Below are 15,711 nucleotides of genomic sequence, written 5' to 3' on the forward strand. Positions count from 1 at the left end.
TCAACCCATGGCGCGCTGGCTCACTGCCACCTGAGTTCAAGGAAAGTGTGGCGTTCAGCAGAGCTGTCGAACCTTCCTGATCGCCCGCCAGGCGACACACATCGTTGGCAGCTGACAACTCACAAAAATCACAGATCGGTCCATTTATGGCGGAGATATAGCTGATGGATTAACCTAGGGGCGCAGTGAGTCAATTACATTTCCTTTTGAGCTCTTTAAAGGTTACAGGTCTTACATTTCAAGTTTGGTTCCAATCGGCTCATCCATGTGATTTAAAGACAATCGTATGAATATGGCGGTCTGATATTAGCCATTTACGCCAACACTGTTCAACCAGCATTGACAGATGTCATCACCTTATCATTTTAAGTGAGTTTGCACTGGATTAAATCCATATGCTGAGTCTGATATTGTATTTTTATCAGACCCGGCGATAAAGTCACTTGACGCCATGCGCCCACCTGCTCCATCAAAGCCGGTCGGGGCTGGAATCCAAAATACACCAGAAAGTCTTCTGTGTCTGGAAAAACTTTCAAGTTGATTAGGTCAAAGGTGTAAGATAGCGACCGTTCCCAGTAAAACATGACACTTCCTGTTCTCAGGGGGCGTGGCCTGAGTGATGTCATCATTTGACCACAGGGTCTTTTGGGTCAACCCATGATGATCAATCACTGAAAGTTTGGTTCCTCTGAGAGTTTTACTGTAGGAGTTATAAGAGTTTTATGTTTCATGGCGAATAGTCAAAGTTTGACACATAGCCACGCCCACATACTTTGAAGTACGACAATTCCTTTGATAACTTTTCACCTTTCATGCCTCAAGTGTGTGCTGAGCGATTTTGAAGTCTGTATCTGAAAAACTGTAGGAGGAGTTCGATCAAATCCGCAGGCTGTAAACATCCAAAATGGGGTCAATTTTGGAAATTCATTCCAAAATGGCCGACTTCCAGTTGGGTTGAGCCCATGGCTCCAAGAGACTTTTTGTACATCAGGACAATATACAGATGTGTAAGAAGTTTCAGAATTATAGGTTATAGCATGGCTTGGGGCTGATCATTTAAAATTTTCTAGGGGGCGCCATAGAGAAATTCGGCCACGCCCACCAAATTTTATCATGGATTCCTGTCTTGGGGTGGATAAAGATCCATCCTAGTGAGTTTGGAGAAGTTTGGCCCAAAATTGTGGAATTCAGAGCCAAACGTATGACAGCGGCGTTAGAGGTCACTGCCATGACGCCACGCCCACCTGCTCCATCAAAGCCGGTCGGGCTGGAATCTTCAATACAGCAACATGTTTCCTGTCTGTTAACACAGTTTCATGTTGATTAGGTCAAAAGTGTAATATAGGGACCGTTCCCAGTAAAATATGACACTTCCTGTTCTCAGGGGGCGTGGCCTTAGTGATGTCATCATTTGACCACAGGGTATTTTAGGTCAACCCATGATGCTCAATCACTGAAAGTTTGGTTCCTCTGAGAGTTTTAGTGTAGGAGTTATAACTGTTTAGAGTTTTCATGGCGAGTTGGTGAACTTTGACACCCTGCTAGCCCCCTTCAGCATACTCAAAAGTCACCGTTTGATAACTTTTAATCGGCCATGCCTTATGATCAGACTGACTGACGAGTTTGAAGTCTGATCAATCGAAATCCCTAGGAGGAGTTCGATCAAATACTGAAGGCTATGTAAACGGCAAAATCGGGTCAAAATGTGACCTTCGATCCAAAATGGCCGACTTCCTGTGATACTTGCACTATGACAATAATTGTAAATTCTGAGCGTCTTGGGGAGCTCTACAACTGTACCAAATTTCAAGTCTCTACGACAAAGTAAGTGAATAGAAAAGGGTCTTTTGAAAATTTCTAGGTGGCGCTGTTGAGCCATTTTTTTGGCGATTTTTGCAACGACCTTAAAATACGAAATTTTTAAATAGGCTTTACGCGTCCGCCAAGTTTGGTGAGTTTTTGAATATGATAAAGCCTCCAAAAAGGCCTCCAAAGAGGGTGGAAGAAAAAGAATAATAAACAATACAGATACAATAGGCCTTCGCAGCGCTTTGCTGCTCGGGCCTAATAAGAAACAGTACAGATACAATAGGCCTTCGCAGCGCTTTGCTGCTCGGGCCTAATAATGGAACGCTTTAATTAATCTAGATTGTATTAGGTTTGGAAATATGCTGAGCTGCGGATGATGCAACAGTAGATAAACATGCTAAATGGAGAAACTCTTAACAAGATGCTCTAGGTTTTACTTTAGTTCTCTTTCTTTTCTCTGAAAGGCACACAGTACTAATTCGCAGCTGTTAAGTGTTTTTAGCCAAAAATCCCTCTTTGCTTCTTCCAGGAGTTGTGTTTTGCGTGTTTGTGCGCTTGTTGTGCTGTGAATGATGCCTACTCTGCTTCCAGCGCTGCTCCCTCCGCCTCCACCACCCGTCTGGTTAGCTCTCTGGAGATCTGCAGAGCCTCCACCCTCTGCATGTCTGTCATGGTGCAGAAAGACGCCACGCGCTGGTCTGGAAACAGAACAGGTGACCAGAACCAGTTAGATAATCCGGCTTTGACATCACAGCAGGAAACCTGAATAATTCGGCCAACATGCAGCTAAAGCAGAAAAACTTGAACTGAATGCATGCGTTCCTAACAGGATGAGTGAGTCATTCATGGCTTCAATGAATGGAGCTTATTTAAGCATTGTTACAAGCCACTTTACTAAAATCTATATCCAGATAATTCCAGCATTTCTAGTCACTCTCCTTTGGTTCTGCTTCAGTGGTTTCCACCCTGGAGTTTCCTCTGACAGCTGTTTGGCTCCCACTATAAAACTGCAAGACACTATGCTTGTTTCACCATATCAGGCCTTTAAGCTTTGCCAAAGCCACATGGAAAACCCAAACTTGGCACAGCATGCTCTGGGATTTCTCAGTTTTAAGGCTTAATGCTCTTTTCTCTACAAACCAGTCCTTCTCCAGACCTTAGTTTAAGACTAAAGATAGGAAAATCTGCATATTCATAGCAGACGTAAGCATTTTCATTAATTTATCCCCCAACTGAAAGATAATCCACTTTAAGACAGAAGTTGGATGAGGACAGAGTTGGTTTCTCTCACATGAGGCAGCAAGGACAGACTGGGCCCTAATTTCCATATGAATGAATTCCTTCCTCATATTCCATGGCTGCATCAGAAAGATTAAAGTCTTCTCAGACAGCAGAGATGCCGCCTGTCTTTTAGTGATGAGCCGATGTCCAGATTTAGTGAGCATCCTGATTAGATTGAAAAAGAAACCACACCACTGTGGATAGAAAAGATGCTGTATCTCTAAGCGTTCCTGCTTATTTGTGGGGGAATATCAAAATATTTGGAAATTATTTGCCAAAGTTTATTTTATTAGGGGATCAGGCATGTAGCATTTCCAAGCGCACAGCAAAAATACTTGATTATAACTGCTCCATTTTTGTCATTAATATTCAGCTTGAATAAAGCACAAAGCCTGAAACAGACAAAAATCTAAGAGGGGTCCTTTGGAGATCAAGCTGAATACCTGAAATGCTCCTCAGATTAAACAAAATCTCAAAATCCAACAATGGGAGTTTTATTAAGGTTTAAGACATAAAATCGATCGATTGTCTGCAACTGTGTTCAGCAGCATTATCTAGATGAACACAACAAAGGAAGCAGAGTTAAAGTATTTTTTTAAACATGTCTAAAGGTGACTTATTATGCTTTCTTGAAAAGGGGAGGCTAGGTTATATGCTACATAAAACATGTTTATTACATTTTTTGCACAAAATCATTTTTAGACAATGAAATTTTAATCTGCTGTTTTGAGCTTCTTAGGGTGTCTTGTCACTTTAAATGCAAATTAGCTGCTGGTAAACCTCCCTGAATTCAATGTCTACACTTACACGTGAAAATGGCTGCAAACAGATGCCCAATTATAAAGTCATACAGTACAGATCAAAGGCTTGGACACACCTTCTCATTGAATTCAATTAGAAAGTGTGTCCAAATTTTTGGTCTGTACTGCACATCTTTGAAAAGCAGAAGTAGAGCCTCCTGCAAAACCAACAAGAATGCATCAAGTGGTTTTCTGGATGGTGAATCAACAACAAAACACTTGTCTTTTCCAGCTGCCATTGTACAGCGCATACAGCGGCGAAACCAGCTGACTAAATGTCCTGGAACTCAGCTTTGGTCGCTAGGTAACGGGACAGGCCTCAACTGGGGGTTGCTTGGTGACAGGTATGGAAGTGTAAAAATTTGCAAAATAAAGCTTTACTGCTAGCTAGTTTATAATTTAAAGTGTACATCTCCATTAGAGTAAAATACTGTTGGATTAAATTTAAGTCCCTGACAAGAAAAATAATTCTGAGATTATAGAATCCCAGGATATTGTGGGAAGGTTAGCTAAAGCAATTTTCAAAGTATTTTGTACACATTCAGAGTCATGGCCTGACATCAATTTTGTAATATGGTAATAAATGGACAAAGTCTGCCTGGCTTAGAGGGAAAAAAATTACATTAAAATAAAATCTAAACATGCTACGTATTTACAGATATTTGCAAATCTCACTGTAATTTGACAACTTTTGGACAATTTTAATATTTTAGTGGGTCAATACTGATAATACAGCTTGATTGCATGTCCATGCTGTCCTCAGTGACAGTTTGAAATTGTATCTTTTTCTTTGCAGGAAATATCTTTACAACCCTGATTAATATTATTACAAGGTTTCCCCCAGAAAACCTGCCAAGTCTGGTGGTTGGGTGCTAGAGCAGGCATTCATCCAGCAGCCCGTTGTGTTTTTGAGTTAAAAAATGTTGACAGGAAATTTGAAAATATCACTTGATAATTATGCGTTATTGAAAGATTGGAAGATTAACACCTGAAAAGGCTTTAAAAAAATGCAAACATTTAAAAAAAGACTTAAATAAATAAGCAATGCTTAACCTGATGACCCGGCAGGCTCATCATGCCCTGTTATTATATAATATTAATGTTAATAACAGATGAAAGTGAAAAAAAAAATGCACTAGGAGGGGAGTGCACAGGGCATAAGAGGCTTAGAACCTGGTTATATCTGCTTGAAATTTTGGTATTTCATCAAATTTTCACTTCTCAGCTGTGACCAGTTTTCTTCACCTTGAAACAACAGAACATTTATTATGAGTGTCTTTCATCTTTGTTGACCTCATTATCCCTTGCTTTCATAGCATAGCTGGTTAAATGCCCAAGAATGATGTTCTAGCTTGCATTGACTGGCGTGACAACAGCCTTACTGCTGTCAGTCAAGCTCTTCATCATCTCCGCTGAACCCCCCTCTCCCTCAGTAAGTGATGGACTTTATGCTTTGAAGCCGGAAACGAACCAAAGGCGAAATGCCGTACTGACAAATGAGTGAACACAAGCTATGCTGTCTGTTCACGGGTCGGGGTCAGGCAGAGTTCAAACAGAGAAAAAAAAAATCTCATGGTATGCTAGCGGAAGATGAAATGCACTGACATGACAGTAGAGCTTAAATTAAGCATAATAAAATAAATAAACAGATGATGCTGCACATGATGTGGAAAAATTCATTAAAACTCATATATGGATCAGTTACACACAGAGCAATATATTTCAAGCATGTATTACTGGTGGTTTGTAGGAGTATTAACTGAAACCAAAAAGAAATGTTTGGATTACTAAACATTACCTGCCTAATATCTGGCTAGGGCTCCTTTGCATGAATTACTGCATTAGTGCAGAGTGGCATGGAGGTGATCAGCCTGTGGTTCTGTTTAGCTGTTTAGCAAACCCTTGTTGCTTTCAGCTCATCTGAACTGTTAGATCTGGTGTTTCTCATCTTTTTGTTAATACTCCTAATACTCTGTATAGCTTTTTGGTTAGGCAAGTACTCCACCAATTCCTGCTGGTAAATTAGTGTTCCTGCAAAACTTGTCAGCAAATAAAAGGATGGAGAGCTCTAAAATGTTGCAGTAGACTTTTTGGACGATTTTGGACTTGAGAAAACAAATGTGATCTGGAAAGAGGACCGGGCAACTGAGCAGCACACCAATTTTTCTAATTAGGCCAGGTAATTTATCACAGTTTTTTCTTCTACTCAACGTTCCATCAATATTTAAAATAAAGAACTGAAAAACTAGCTTATTTACCAATTATATTTTTGTTCCAGAGCCTATTTCTTTAGGATATTAGTAGTGGAGTTTCCATTTCAAATGTGTGCGAAACTTTGTTGATACTCTGCTACTGCAAAGAACACAATTTTGCAATTGCAGTGCTTCCATTACATAAGAAACACAATCCAAAGCTCACGTGATTAAGTTTATTCACTTGATAAGTCATTAAAACATGCCACACCATCATCCTCTTCCTACCACTTCATAGTCTTTTCCACCAGTAGTGACAGCCATTGTTCATCCCATGACTTGCGAAATAAACTTATTTCATTAGAAACACACAGCTCACAAAGATCTAACGCATGCAAGCGAGAGAGCACTTGCAGCTTACAGACACACAGACACACACTGCGAAAAGCAGCAGGGGGTCAGGGAGGTCGGGGCTGGAGGAAGAGGAAAGTTTTAGACAAGGTGCCAGCAGCTCTAGCCAAGCTGGTTACCTTCAAAGGCCCGTGCTGCATCGACCAGGTGAGACCAGTCCAGGCCTGAGGCAGTGTCTGGGAGGGGCATGAGGCCCGGGTCGCTGAACTTGGACCTATCCGCCAAGGAGCCGTCAGAGAACCAAAACTCACCTGCAGAGACAGGCAGGTATTGTGTTGAGAGTCTGAGCCTGGCCTGAGTTCAGGGCTAAGCGTCGACAGGGGAGGGAATGAGAGAGGGGCATTGAAGGGGAAAAGTTGGGACCTTATGTTAACTATTCATCGCTGCTAAAAAACCTCAAAAAGCGATATTTATGTATCTGGAAAATTCTGATCTGGAAAAGCCTCAAAGGATGCAAACACTCACTCTTAAGAGGAACGCCTTGCATCAGCACGAGAGGCTCAAGTCACATTAAACCAACTTCTTTGCAAATCACAAGAGAGGCGCAGTTTGAGGGGTGATAAATGACTTGTCTCGGAGAATATCTTCACGTTTCAGTCAACATCTTCGCTCCCTTCCATCTGCATCTCAACCCTGAAAGACGTAAAATGCAACTAGCACACTCCCGCTCACCGGAGAGGCATTTAGAAAAGCTTGAGCAAGGAGTCAGCGAAGAGACAGAGAGCTTGAGGTGACATTCTCTTTTCAATTTACCAAGCTTCTCGGAGCTTGAGTGATTCACTGTTTACCAAATTGGGCCGTCTCTGCGAGGGAAAAAAGAGAGAGCCTGTGTTCTCAACTATCCTTCAAAACAATCAGGAACCCATCAGGTTGACAGCCAGAACAGGCCGGAGAGAAAAACATCTTTCCAAAGCCCATTTTCTACCTAATGGCGGCAGCAAGAGACAGGTGAGGAGCGGTATGGAAATGAGACCGGAGGGACAGAGAGGGAAGGTAGGGATGGGGATGATGAGCGAATGAAACATAATGTATGACAGAAACTGTGAAACCCCGGGTGGAAAACTGGCATATTCAAGTCAGAGATGTTAAAACCGGGACACATTACACCTGTCATTTACTTCCTTACATTCAGAGGATTCGGGGGTCAAAGAGTCAGGAAAGTGTCAGCTTGAAGCAGGTGCAGAGGCAGAGAGCGTGCGAGTAGCTTGCAGCCGATTACCTTGCATTTCCAATTAGTTTGCTATATGGAGGAGTGTTGCTGAGATGTGTTCAGTTGTGCTAATGTTATCAGTCGGGCACAAGTGGCTCTTCAAGCAAGTAACTATATCCTGGCTGTTATCTGGTGCCAGAAGGAGGGAGAGATAATCATGGAGCAACATGATGAGAAAGTGTTATTAGACTTCTGTCTCTGTGAGACGTTTGGAGTTGTGTTTGTATCAAAAACAGATTCTCTGGTGTTTGTTAATGCACAGTTCATGTTACTCTAGGAGTTTAACCGTCATTCCCATACAGTTTATTCTGTTACAACCACAATTTTTAGAGTATGTGCATTTTTGTAAAAATAAACTCAGAACATCAATTCACAAGTCTTATCACAGATTTTCAATTAGATCTAGATATGGACTTTCACTAAACATATAGAGGTGGGTACAATGAAACTTTTATCAGTTTCATTGTACCCACAGCATGACACTACCATCACTATGTTTTGCAGTAAGGCTGCATTCAGGATGATGTGAAAAATTTACTTTGTGGCCATTAGGTCCACAACTGCATAAAGTATAATCTATTTATAATTTTTTACATCTTTAATGTCTGGCATTTATTTTTACATTTCCAGTTTAGGCATCTGCTTCTATAAACAGTTCAGCTTTTATTCAGCAAAAATGTTTCTGGAATCTGACCAGAGCAAAATCTCATTATGTGAGAATGAGTTTTTACAAAAAACTTGATGATCTCAAGCCTTATTTTTAATGTTTTGTGTTTTTTATGATGTTATATTTTCTCCTCTTGCAGTGCTTTTAGATAAATCCTTTATTGATTGCTACCCTTTAGCCACAAAAGAGTTTAAATGCAAGGCATTTTGATGACAAGTGTTAACTATATGGCTTGTGGCAAACGTTCCAGACTTTCCTTCAACAATAGTTTTCTTTATGCCACTCTTCCATAAAGGAGAGAATGACTAACAGCTTTAAACAATCAGAGTTTCCATGAAAGTCTTAGCTGTTTTCTGATTAATGCTCTCCTCAAACACCTTTCAGTGTAGGCGGATGTTACGTTGATAGTTATTTTTTATCTTTATTTTTAGATGATGCAACGAACAGAGCTCTGTGAGATGTTCAAAGCTTGGAATATAAACTAAATTTGCTTTAAACTTCAAGAAAAATTTCTCCCTGTGATCCTACACTACTATAGTCGGTAAGACTTTGTGTTTTTGCAGTGCGCGTCTTCATGATGGTGTTTGTTCCCTAAAGCTTTCCAACAAAGCCTCTGCGGTCTTCACAGAACAGCTGGATTTATACAGTGATGAAATTACACACAGGTGGACTCCATTTACTAATTAAGACACTTAAGAGAGTAGAGAGTACAAATGAACGCCACATTCTGATTTTTATTTGTACAACAAAGTAGAAAAACAAAGTGTGTAGTGTTTTTGTATCGCATAAAACCCAGTAAATGCTCTTACGTTTGTGGTTGCAACGAGACAGAATGTGGAAATAGTTGAAAGGTAAACACTTTGCGGTGTGTTAGCACTCACTGCGCAGGTTGGACGCGCCCTGGTTGTGGACCATGCGAGGAGGGAGCGTGCTGTGGTAAGGTGGTGTGGTGCTGAATAGGATGTCGTTGGGCATGGCTTGATCGAGCATCGAACTGCGCGAGCTGGCGTAGGACGAAGCCTTCCTGTTGCTGCACACGCTCTCGTCCGACAGCGTCCGGTAGAGCGAGCGTCTCGGTGACAAACTGCCCGGTGCCAACACCTGCAGGAAAAGGAGAAGAATTCATCTCTACGTAGTTGTAACAAGAAAAAAACCCACAAGTACTGGAAAATCCCCCCTTGCTGCATGTACCACTGACATCCCTTGACTTTCTTGGACGCAGCGGGATTACAACAGAAGTCAGCTGGGAGGGTGAGGCAGTGACATCAGGGAGCTGTGTCAGGAATCAATTACAGCCTTTGCTCTCAGGAAAATGCGAGTGATTGAGCACAGCTGGAGAGTGTCTGACAGAGTGGGAAGCATAGGGGACAAGGCTGGTGGAGGTGGTGACAGAGGTCACTCCCCTGTGGCAACCACTGGTCACTGAGCTTAATGTGAGAAGCCACAGACAGCAGAGATGAAATTTCTAACAAGTCCAGAGTTTTAGTTTAATTTCGTAAAAGATCGAGCTCTTAAGCAAAGCCTAATTGCCTCTAAATTCAAAGATAGGATGAGATGAACGATGCAAAAGTGAAACAAATAACCGTGATTGATTGATTATTGAAATAATCATCAGGTATCTAATAATCGTTAACTGGAGAATATAGATTCAAACATGCAAATTACTGAAAGAACAACTCCTTCAGTGCTGTAATTAACCCAAAATAGTACAAAGAATATATACATTTTCCACTTAAGAAGAAAAATCATGTGACAGTTTTAGTTTCACCTGGTTCAAATTACTGTATATATGTAAAAAAAAAAACTTGTTAAGCAACTTTTGGTTTTTAATTATTAATAGATTATTCAACAGATTAGCTCTACGCTGTCCAGTCAAGCAGAAAGGTTTTATCTTATTAGCATTTATTTAGCTGCAGATTTATCCTTTGCTACAAATGATCAAATACTCTAAAGAAATTATGTCATTATACGTTAAGCAATAAAATATTGATTTTCTGAAATAAAATTTTATTATTTGTTTATTTGCATTTCCAATACTGTATAAAATAAGCGTAAATGATTAAATGAAAAATCTGCAGAATGAACCAATTTTCTTTAATCTGACTAATCAATAAATTGTCAGACTAATCGACAGAATAATTGATAAGTAAAATAATTGTTGGTTGCAGCCCTAGGACGATACAAAAATATGCCAGAACTTAAGTTTTCGGTAAATGGAAATCTATTTTTATTTTTATGACTGAACATATCTGAAAAGTTAAATCCATCATCAAGCAATTCATTCAAGAAACAAATGTTCAGCTGATGGACTTTAACATTTTAAGATACTTCAAATTGCAGCAGTGATATTTGTGCAACAGGTTGCAACTGTTTACAATCAGAAGCAAAGCTAATTTTAAAGGTAATTTTCCTTCAGTCATTTCCAAAAAACATGGTTAATAAAATAATTTCAGGCCAATACTTCAGCTGAACTCAAGTTTTTTCCCTGTTGGTCTACTCTACTTCCTCCAAAATAGGTCAGTTTAAGAAGCCAGAAAACATGGCATGCTCTGCACCCCTGAAGAGTAGAAGCTTCGAATGAAAAGCCTTTGCACCTTGTTTTTGTCGTTTGTTTCTGTGATCACTTTTCCTGTACTGGAATACCAGTTTAAAATTCTCACTAGTGTTTTCTTTTCCCAGTTCTACAAGAGTTTATGCTGCATTTAGTCATGCAGAGTTCTCCAAATTCACTACAGCCTATTGATTCTTAAAGTGCACGTATACTTTTGACTCTATGTGTTATGTAACTGTGGACTCATTCCTTCAACTCTGCCCATGTTTATTGCTTGATTCATGTCTGTCATGAATTAATATTTAATGCGTCAGTCAAGAAAAATGTGTCATGAAGAGGGAAAAATACATATACAAGTTAGAACTGACTAAAGTCGCAGAATCAGCCAAACTATAAATATATGGTGGACATGCAGCATGTGAACCTACATGTAAAAAAGGACTGTGTTTTTGTTTTTGACTAGTATTTAAAGAATGTGTTTGAATCTAGATATGTGTACTAGTGAAGCAGGAAGATAAAATTGCTGATGAAGCATCGGGCTTGCTCTGAGGCCTGTATTCTAGTGTTTTGAGCATCTGAGCTAATTTTAGAAACAGAATTAACGAAAATAATCACCACACAATCCACCTGTTAGTCAGTAGAGAAGCTTGTTACCTGTTAGGTTGAACGCAGGCTGGTGGACAAACATTTCTGGATAATCTCTCCTGCTTGATTCTGTCTTTTAGCGCTACACCTTACTAGATTTTTCGGCAACACTGTATTTGACGGGGTGTGCATAAGACTGACAGGACACTGTCATAAACGTGGCATTACACCTGTCATGAACACGAAGGAGTCTTTATGAATGCTTATGTCTTCTGTCACAAAGTGTCATTCGATAAATAATGACACCTTTAATGCAAATTTGTTTGAAAACTTGAATTAAAAGTTCATTAAAATTGTCAACTTAGCATTAAAAGCGTCATTATTTACTGAATGACAATTCATGATTATGACAGTGTCATGTCTTATGCACACCCTATCAAATAAAGTGTTACCAATTTTTTTGTGCCCTTCTGCTGACTGATACCTTCATAAAATTAGATTATTTTGATCTTTGAAAACTTCTTATTTGAAAGGTTGTTTGACAAAGTATTATCTTTGAGTGTTTTTCATTACTTTTATATTTTTCCCTGTAACATATCGGTTTAACAGGATAAGAAAAGGTGGAAGAAAAATCTAAAATTATTTCTTGTTTGCTGTTACAAAGATTTGTATAATGGAGTAAAGAACCTTACCACACTCTAGATGAGAGAAATGTTTTCTCTCATCTATTCTTAGTGTATATGATAGAAAAATAAAGTACTTCTGTTATACAGGTCATGTTCTAAAGGAGAATGAATCCAAATAAACTGAATTATGAAGTGGTAAAGCAGTCAAACAAATCGGCATAATGAATGTTCGGGATCGGCTAGACTATGTTGAAGTTGTCTGGAGAAAAAGCCTCCGGATAAGCTGTGCATCATCCGTCTCTAAATGTGTCAGTGTAAACACATAAGGAAGTGCTTTAGATCGGTCATTATAGCTTGCAGTATGGGGCTCTTCATCATGGTCAATTAGACCGCTGACCTTATTCTGCCATATTGATCTGTGCATTGTTGATTAGTTGAGGGTGACTTTTGTTGCTGCTCAATGTACGAAATAAAATGAGTGCAATAGAAAGGTTAAAGAATGTGCTGTCAGGTCAACCAATGTATCCACAGGCAGCTAGGACTGAAATCCTTTGCAGTTAGTGGTTTGGTAATAAAACTGCAGGGTCAACCAGCATAAAAAATCTACAACTACAGGCCAAAACATGCTGCTGCCAAGGTCAAAATGAAGATGTTAAAACTCTTCGTTGGCCAGGAAATTAGCACCATCGCAACTTACACAGGATACCACAGCAGGGAGAGTAGCGTCTCATTACTGCGGTCATAGTTGTGACAGAGGATCTCCTGTTTAAACACACAAAACCACGACGACCAATCCCATCCATCACTGTCCAATTTAGTTTACATAAATACCGAAGGAGTGACATCAAATGCAGCCACAATGATACACGGAGCAGCTGCGCAGATCGGTAAATATCTGCCTCTTTCTTCCCAGCTGTAACCCACAATGCGCTGCTATCTCCACAAGCCAACACCCAGCCATCTCCATTTCAAAGCGAGATCCCCCACAAGTCCCTCAGTGGGAATCTAACAAACATTCAGTCTGTCTTTAAAGCAGAGATATGCTCATGCCTCCTTCAGCCCAAACACGCTTTTCTCATATTCAAAGTTTACAAGATAAAACCCCGCAAGGTTATCACACATCGGAACAACTTTAAACTGGGTTCTCGCTTCTATATGAGGCAGAAAACAGCAGAATTAAGTCTTGAATAAATATGCAGAGCAGATAAATCATCAATGAAATACACTGCATGGAAAAGTCTTTAAAAGTGTACAGACCCTCTTCTATTGAAAGATGGCAAAATCTGACAGATGGTCAGTTATTAAAGGTGCATCTAAATCCACTAAGACCGACTCAGGCAGCTTTGGGTTGTTAGATCTTAGTATTTCTTTATACAGCAACACTCTTATCAGTGCTGCCAGCTCTGACACATCCACCGAGACTTTTTCCTGATTACCCTGACTTACAGCTCGCGGCGAACAAAGACAGCAACCGGCGCTGGCCCCTTTTTGACGTGCCACATGGGAGGATGTGTTTGGACAACCACCTATTCAGATGCTTTTCTTTTGTTTCCCACTGAAGGTTCAAAAGAGGAATGTTGTGGGAGACTAAGCCTGCAAACGGCCTTTCCTTTGCGTCAGCCACACAATGGGCTGTCTGTCGGACGTTGTGGCTGGCAAGGAAAGTCTCTGTGCACCTGCTTGTCCGCACGAAGACTGGGATTGGGTGACAGTCAGAGGGCACATTGAGCTTTGTTGCATCCTCTGCTTGGTCACTTAGAATATTAACTAGAATGCAGAGTTGGGTAGTAACTTGTTACATTTACTGAAAGAAAAATTTACTTTTACTTGAGTAGTTTTATTATGACGTTCTTGAGGAATATTTCTGGTTACGCTGCCCTAGAGTGGAACAAAATCGTGACGTTAAAAGAACTTGAGGACCAAAGAACGCAAAAAAACTCAAATAAAAGCAATCAAATGACATAGTGCATTTTTTTTCATAGAGAAGGAAAGTTATTCATCATATATCCAAAACTTAAAAAGGATTTTGCACATTTCTGTATTAAAAGAAAGGCGTCTCGTTTTAAATGCATTTGTTTGTGTATCAGAACAGCATTTGGATCGATTTCTTTCAAAATGCTATATTTAGCAAACTATAATGAATTAGACAGGAGATGATTTGGGAGAAAACTCTGCTTCTCTCTGAATGAACGCACTTCAACATATTTGAAAAAAAAAAAAAAAAACAACAACAACTTTGTGTTATATTTAACATTTTCCACTGTAAAAATAAAAACTATTTCAGCAATAATTTCCCCTATGACTAGAAATAAAAATTTCCATCTCCATCAACCACCTTTGCTGGATGGGGCAAATTTGTATAATTCTTGAATTGTGGGCCACAAAAAAAAAAACAATAGAAGGGCCACAAATAGCCCTCGGGCCGCACTTTGGACACCCACTGTGAGAAACTTTACTGAATGAAGAAGAAGATTGTTTTAGCCAAACATTCACCAGACCAAAACAAAAGTTAATATATATATAAATTTAAATATATATAGGTATGTTATAATTAAGATACTTATATTTTGCTCATTAAAATTTCTACATAACTTTTGGTCAGTTTGATGATGTCATTTTTAAATATGAAATTTTTAGTTTACTCAGTATTTGTGTCATCTTTTTTTTAATCTTGAGTAATTTCTCGGATGGATACCTTTTACTTTTGTTTGAGTAATAATATGTTGAAGTAGTGCTACTTTTACTTGAGTACAATTTTCAGTTACTGTTCCTTCCTCTGGCAGTGTGACATGTTTAAACCCTGCTTCCAGCTTTGTCGTTTTCATAATTTCACTCTGTCATGTACCCACCCTGCAGTGTGTCATATTTGGGACCATATGAATGTCTGATAGGAATGCTCGGCATTGGGCTCCCCATGATACTTCTTGCTCTACAATTGTTTTTCCATGCAATGTGTTATCAGACTGGAGAGGGCGATTATAGTAACAAACCAGCTGGCTGCGTCCTCTGGGTCTCTGGCTGCTCTACTTCTTGGTTGTAAACAAATCACATTCAAATCAAGGTGTTTGTTTCTCTCGTTATTGAAACTGTGTTAAAACAACTTGGTTCTTTTAGAAGGATTCCAAACTGCAAACAAGTGCTGCACATCAACCGATTCATGAGAGGGACATGCTTGGCTGTGCCAGAGGACACTGCTGGCTGCCTTTGTATTAAAAATGACCAGCATCCAAGAGAACCCATTTGAACGTCTCCAGGGCCTCATCCTGGTCGATAATGGATGAGTGTTGAGGCACTGGGGAACTCGGGATACAATTAATTGTACTGAGGAACATCAAACATCTTTCTGCAGCTTCCTGTTCTTAATAACAATATCCCAACTGTGTAAACTCAGGCTCCTTTTGGAATTAGGTTAACCTAACGCTGAGTGAGTCAGGGGTCGCACAGGGGTCAGCAGGGCAAAAGTCCATCAGCTGTGGAGCAGATGTTTTCTCCTACTGTGACGTGGAGAAAGTATTTGCTCCGGATCCGCCCTCATATCATCACCTAAACTTATTATGATACGACAATAACTTTATAAAG

General features: G+C 39.8%; 1 protein-coding gene across 6 annotated transcripts in view; it reads right to left on the reverse strand.

Moving 5' to 3' along the window:
- Positions 1–15,711, reverse strand: part of LOC122842047 (signal-induced proliferation-associated 1-like protein 2) — a 178,313-nt gene that overhangs the window by 69,105 nt on the left and 93,497 nt on the right. For 4 of the 6 annotated variants that reach the window (XM_044135548.1, XM_044135547.1, XM_044135552.1 and 1 more), the window contains 3 exons: positions 9,252–9,471; positions 6,613–6,744; positions 2,390–2,507 (listed from right to left, as the gene is read on the reverse strand). In XM_044135548.1, the coding sequence (XP_043991483.1) occupies positions 2,390–2,507; positions 6,613–6,744; positions 9,252–9,471 (470 nt within the window). The remainder of the gene's footprint in view (positions 1–2,389; positions 2,508–6,612; positions 6,745–9,251; positions 9,472–15,711) is intronic. The other 2 variants (XM_044135550.1, XM_044135551.1) reach the window with 1 other exon arrangement.

Source organism: Gambusia affinis, linkage group LG13, assembly GCF_019740435.1.
Source record: "Gambusia affinis linkage group LG13, SWU_Gaff_1.0, whole genome shotgun sequence".
NCBI classification, from domain to species: domain Eukaryota; kingdom Metazoa; phylum Chordata; class Actinopteri; order Cyprinodontiformes; family Poeciliidae; genus Gambusia; species Gambusia affinis.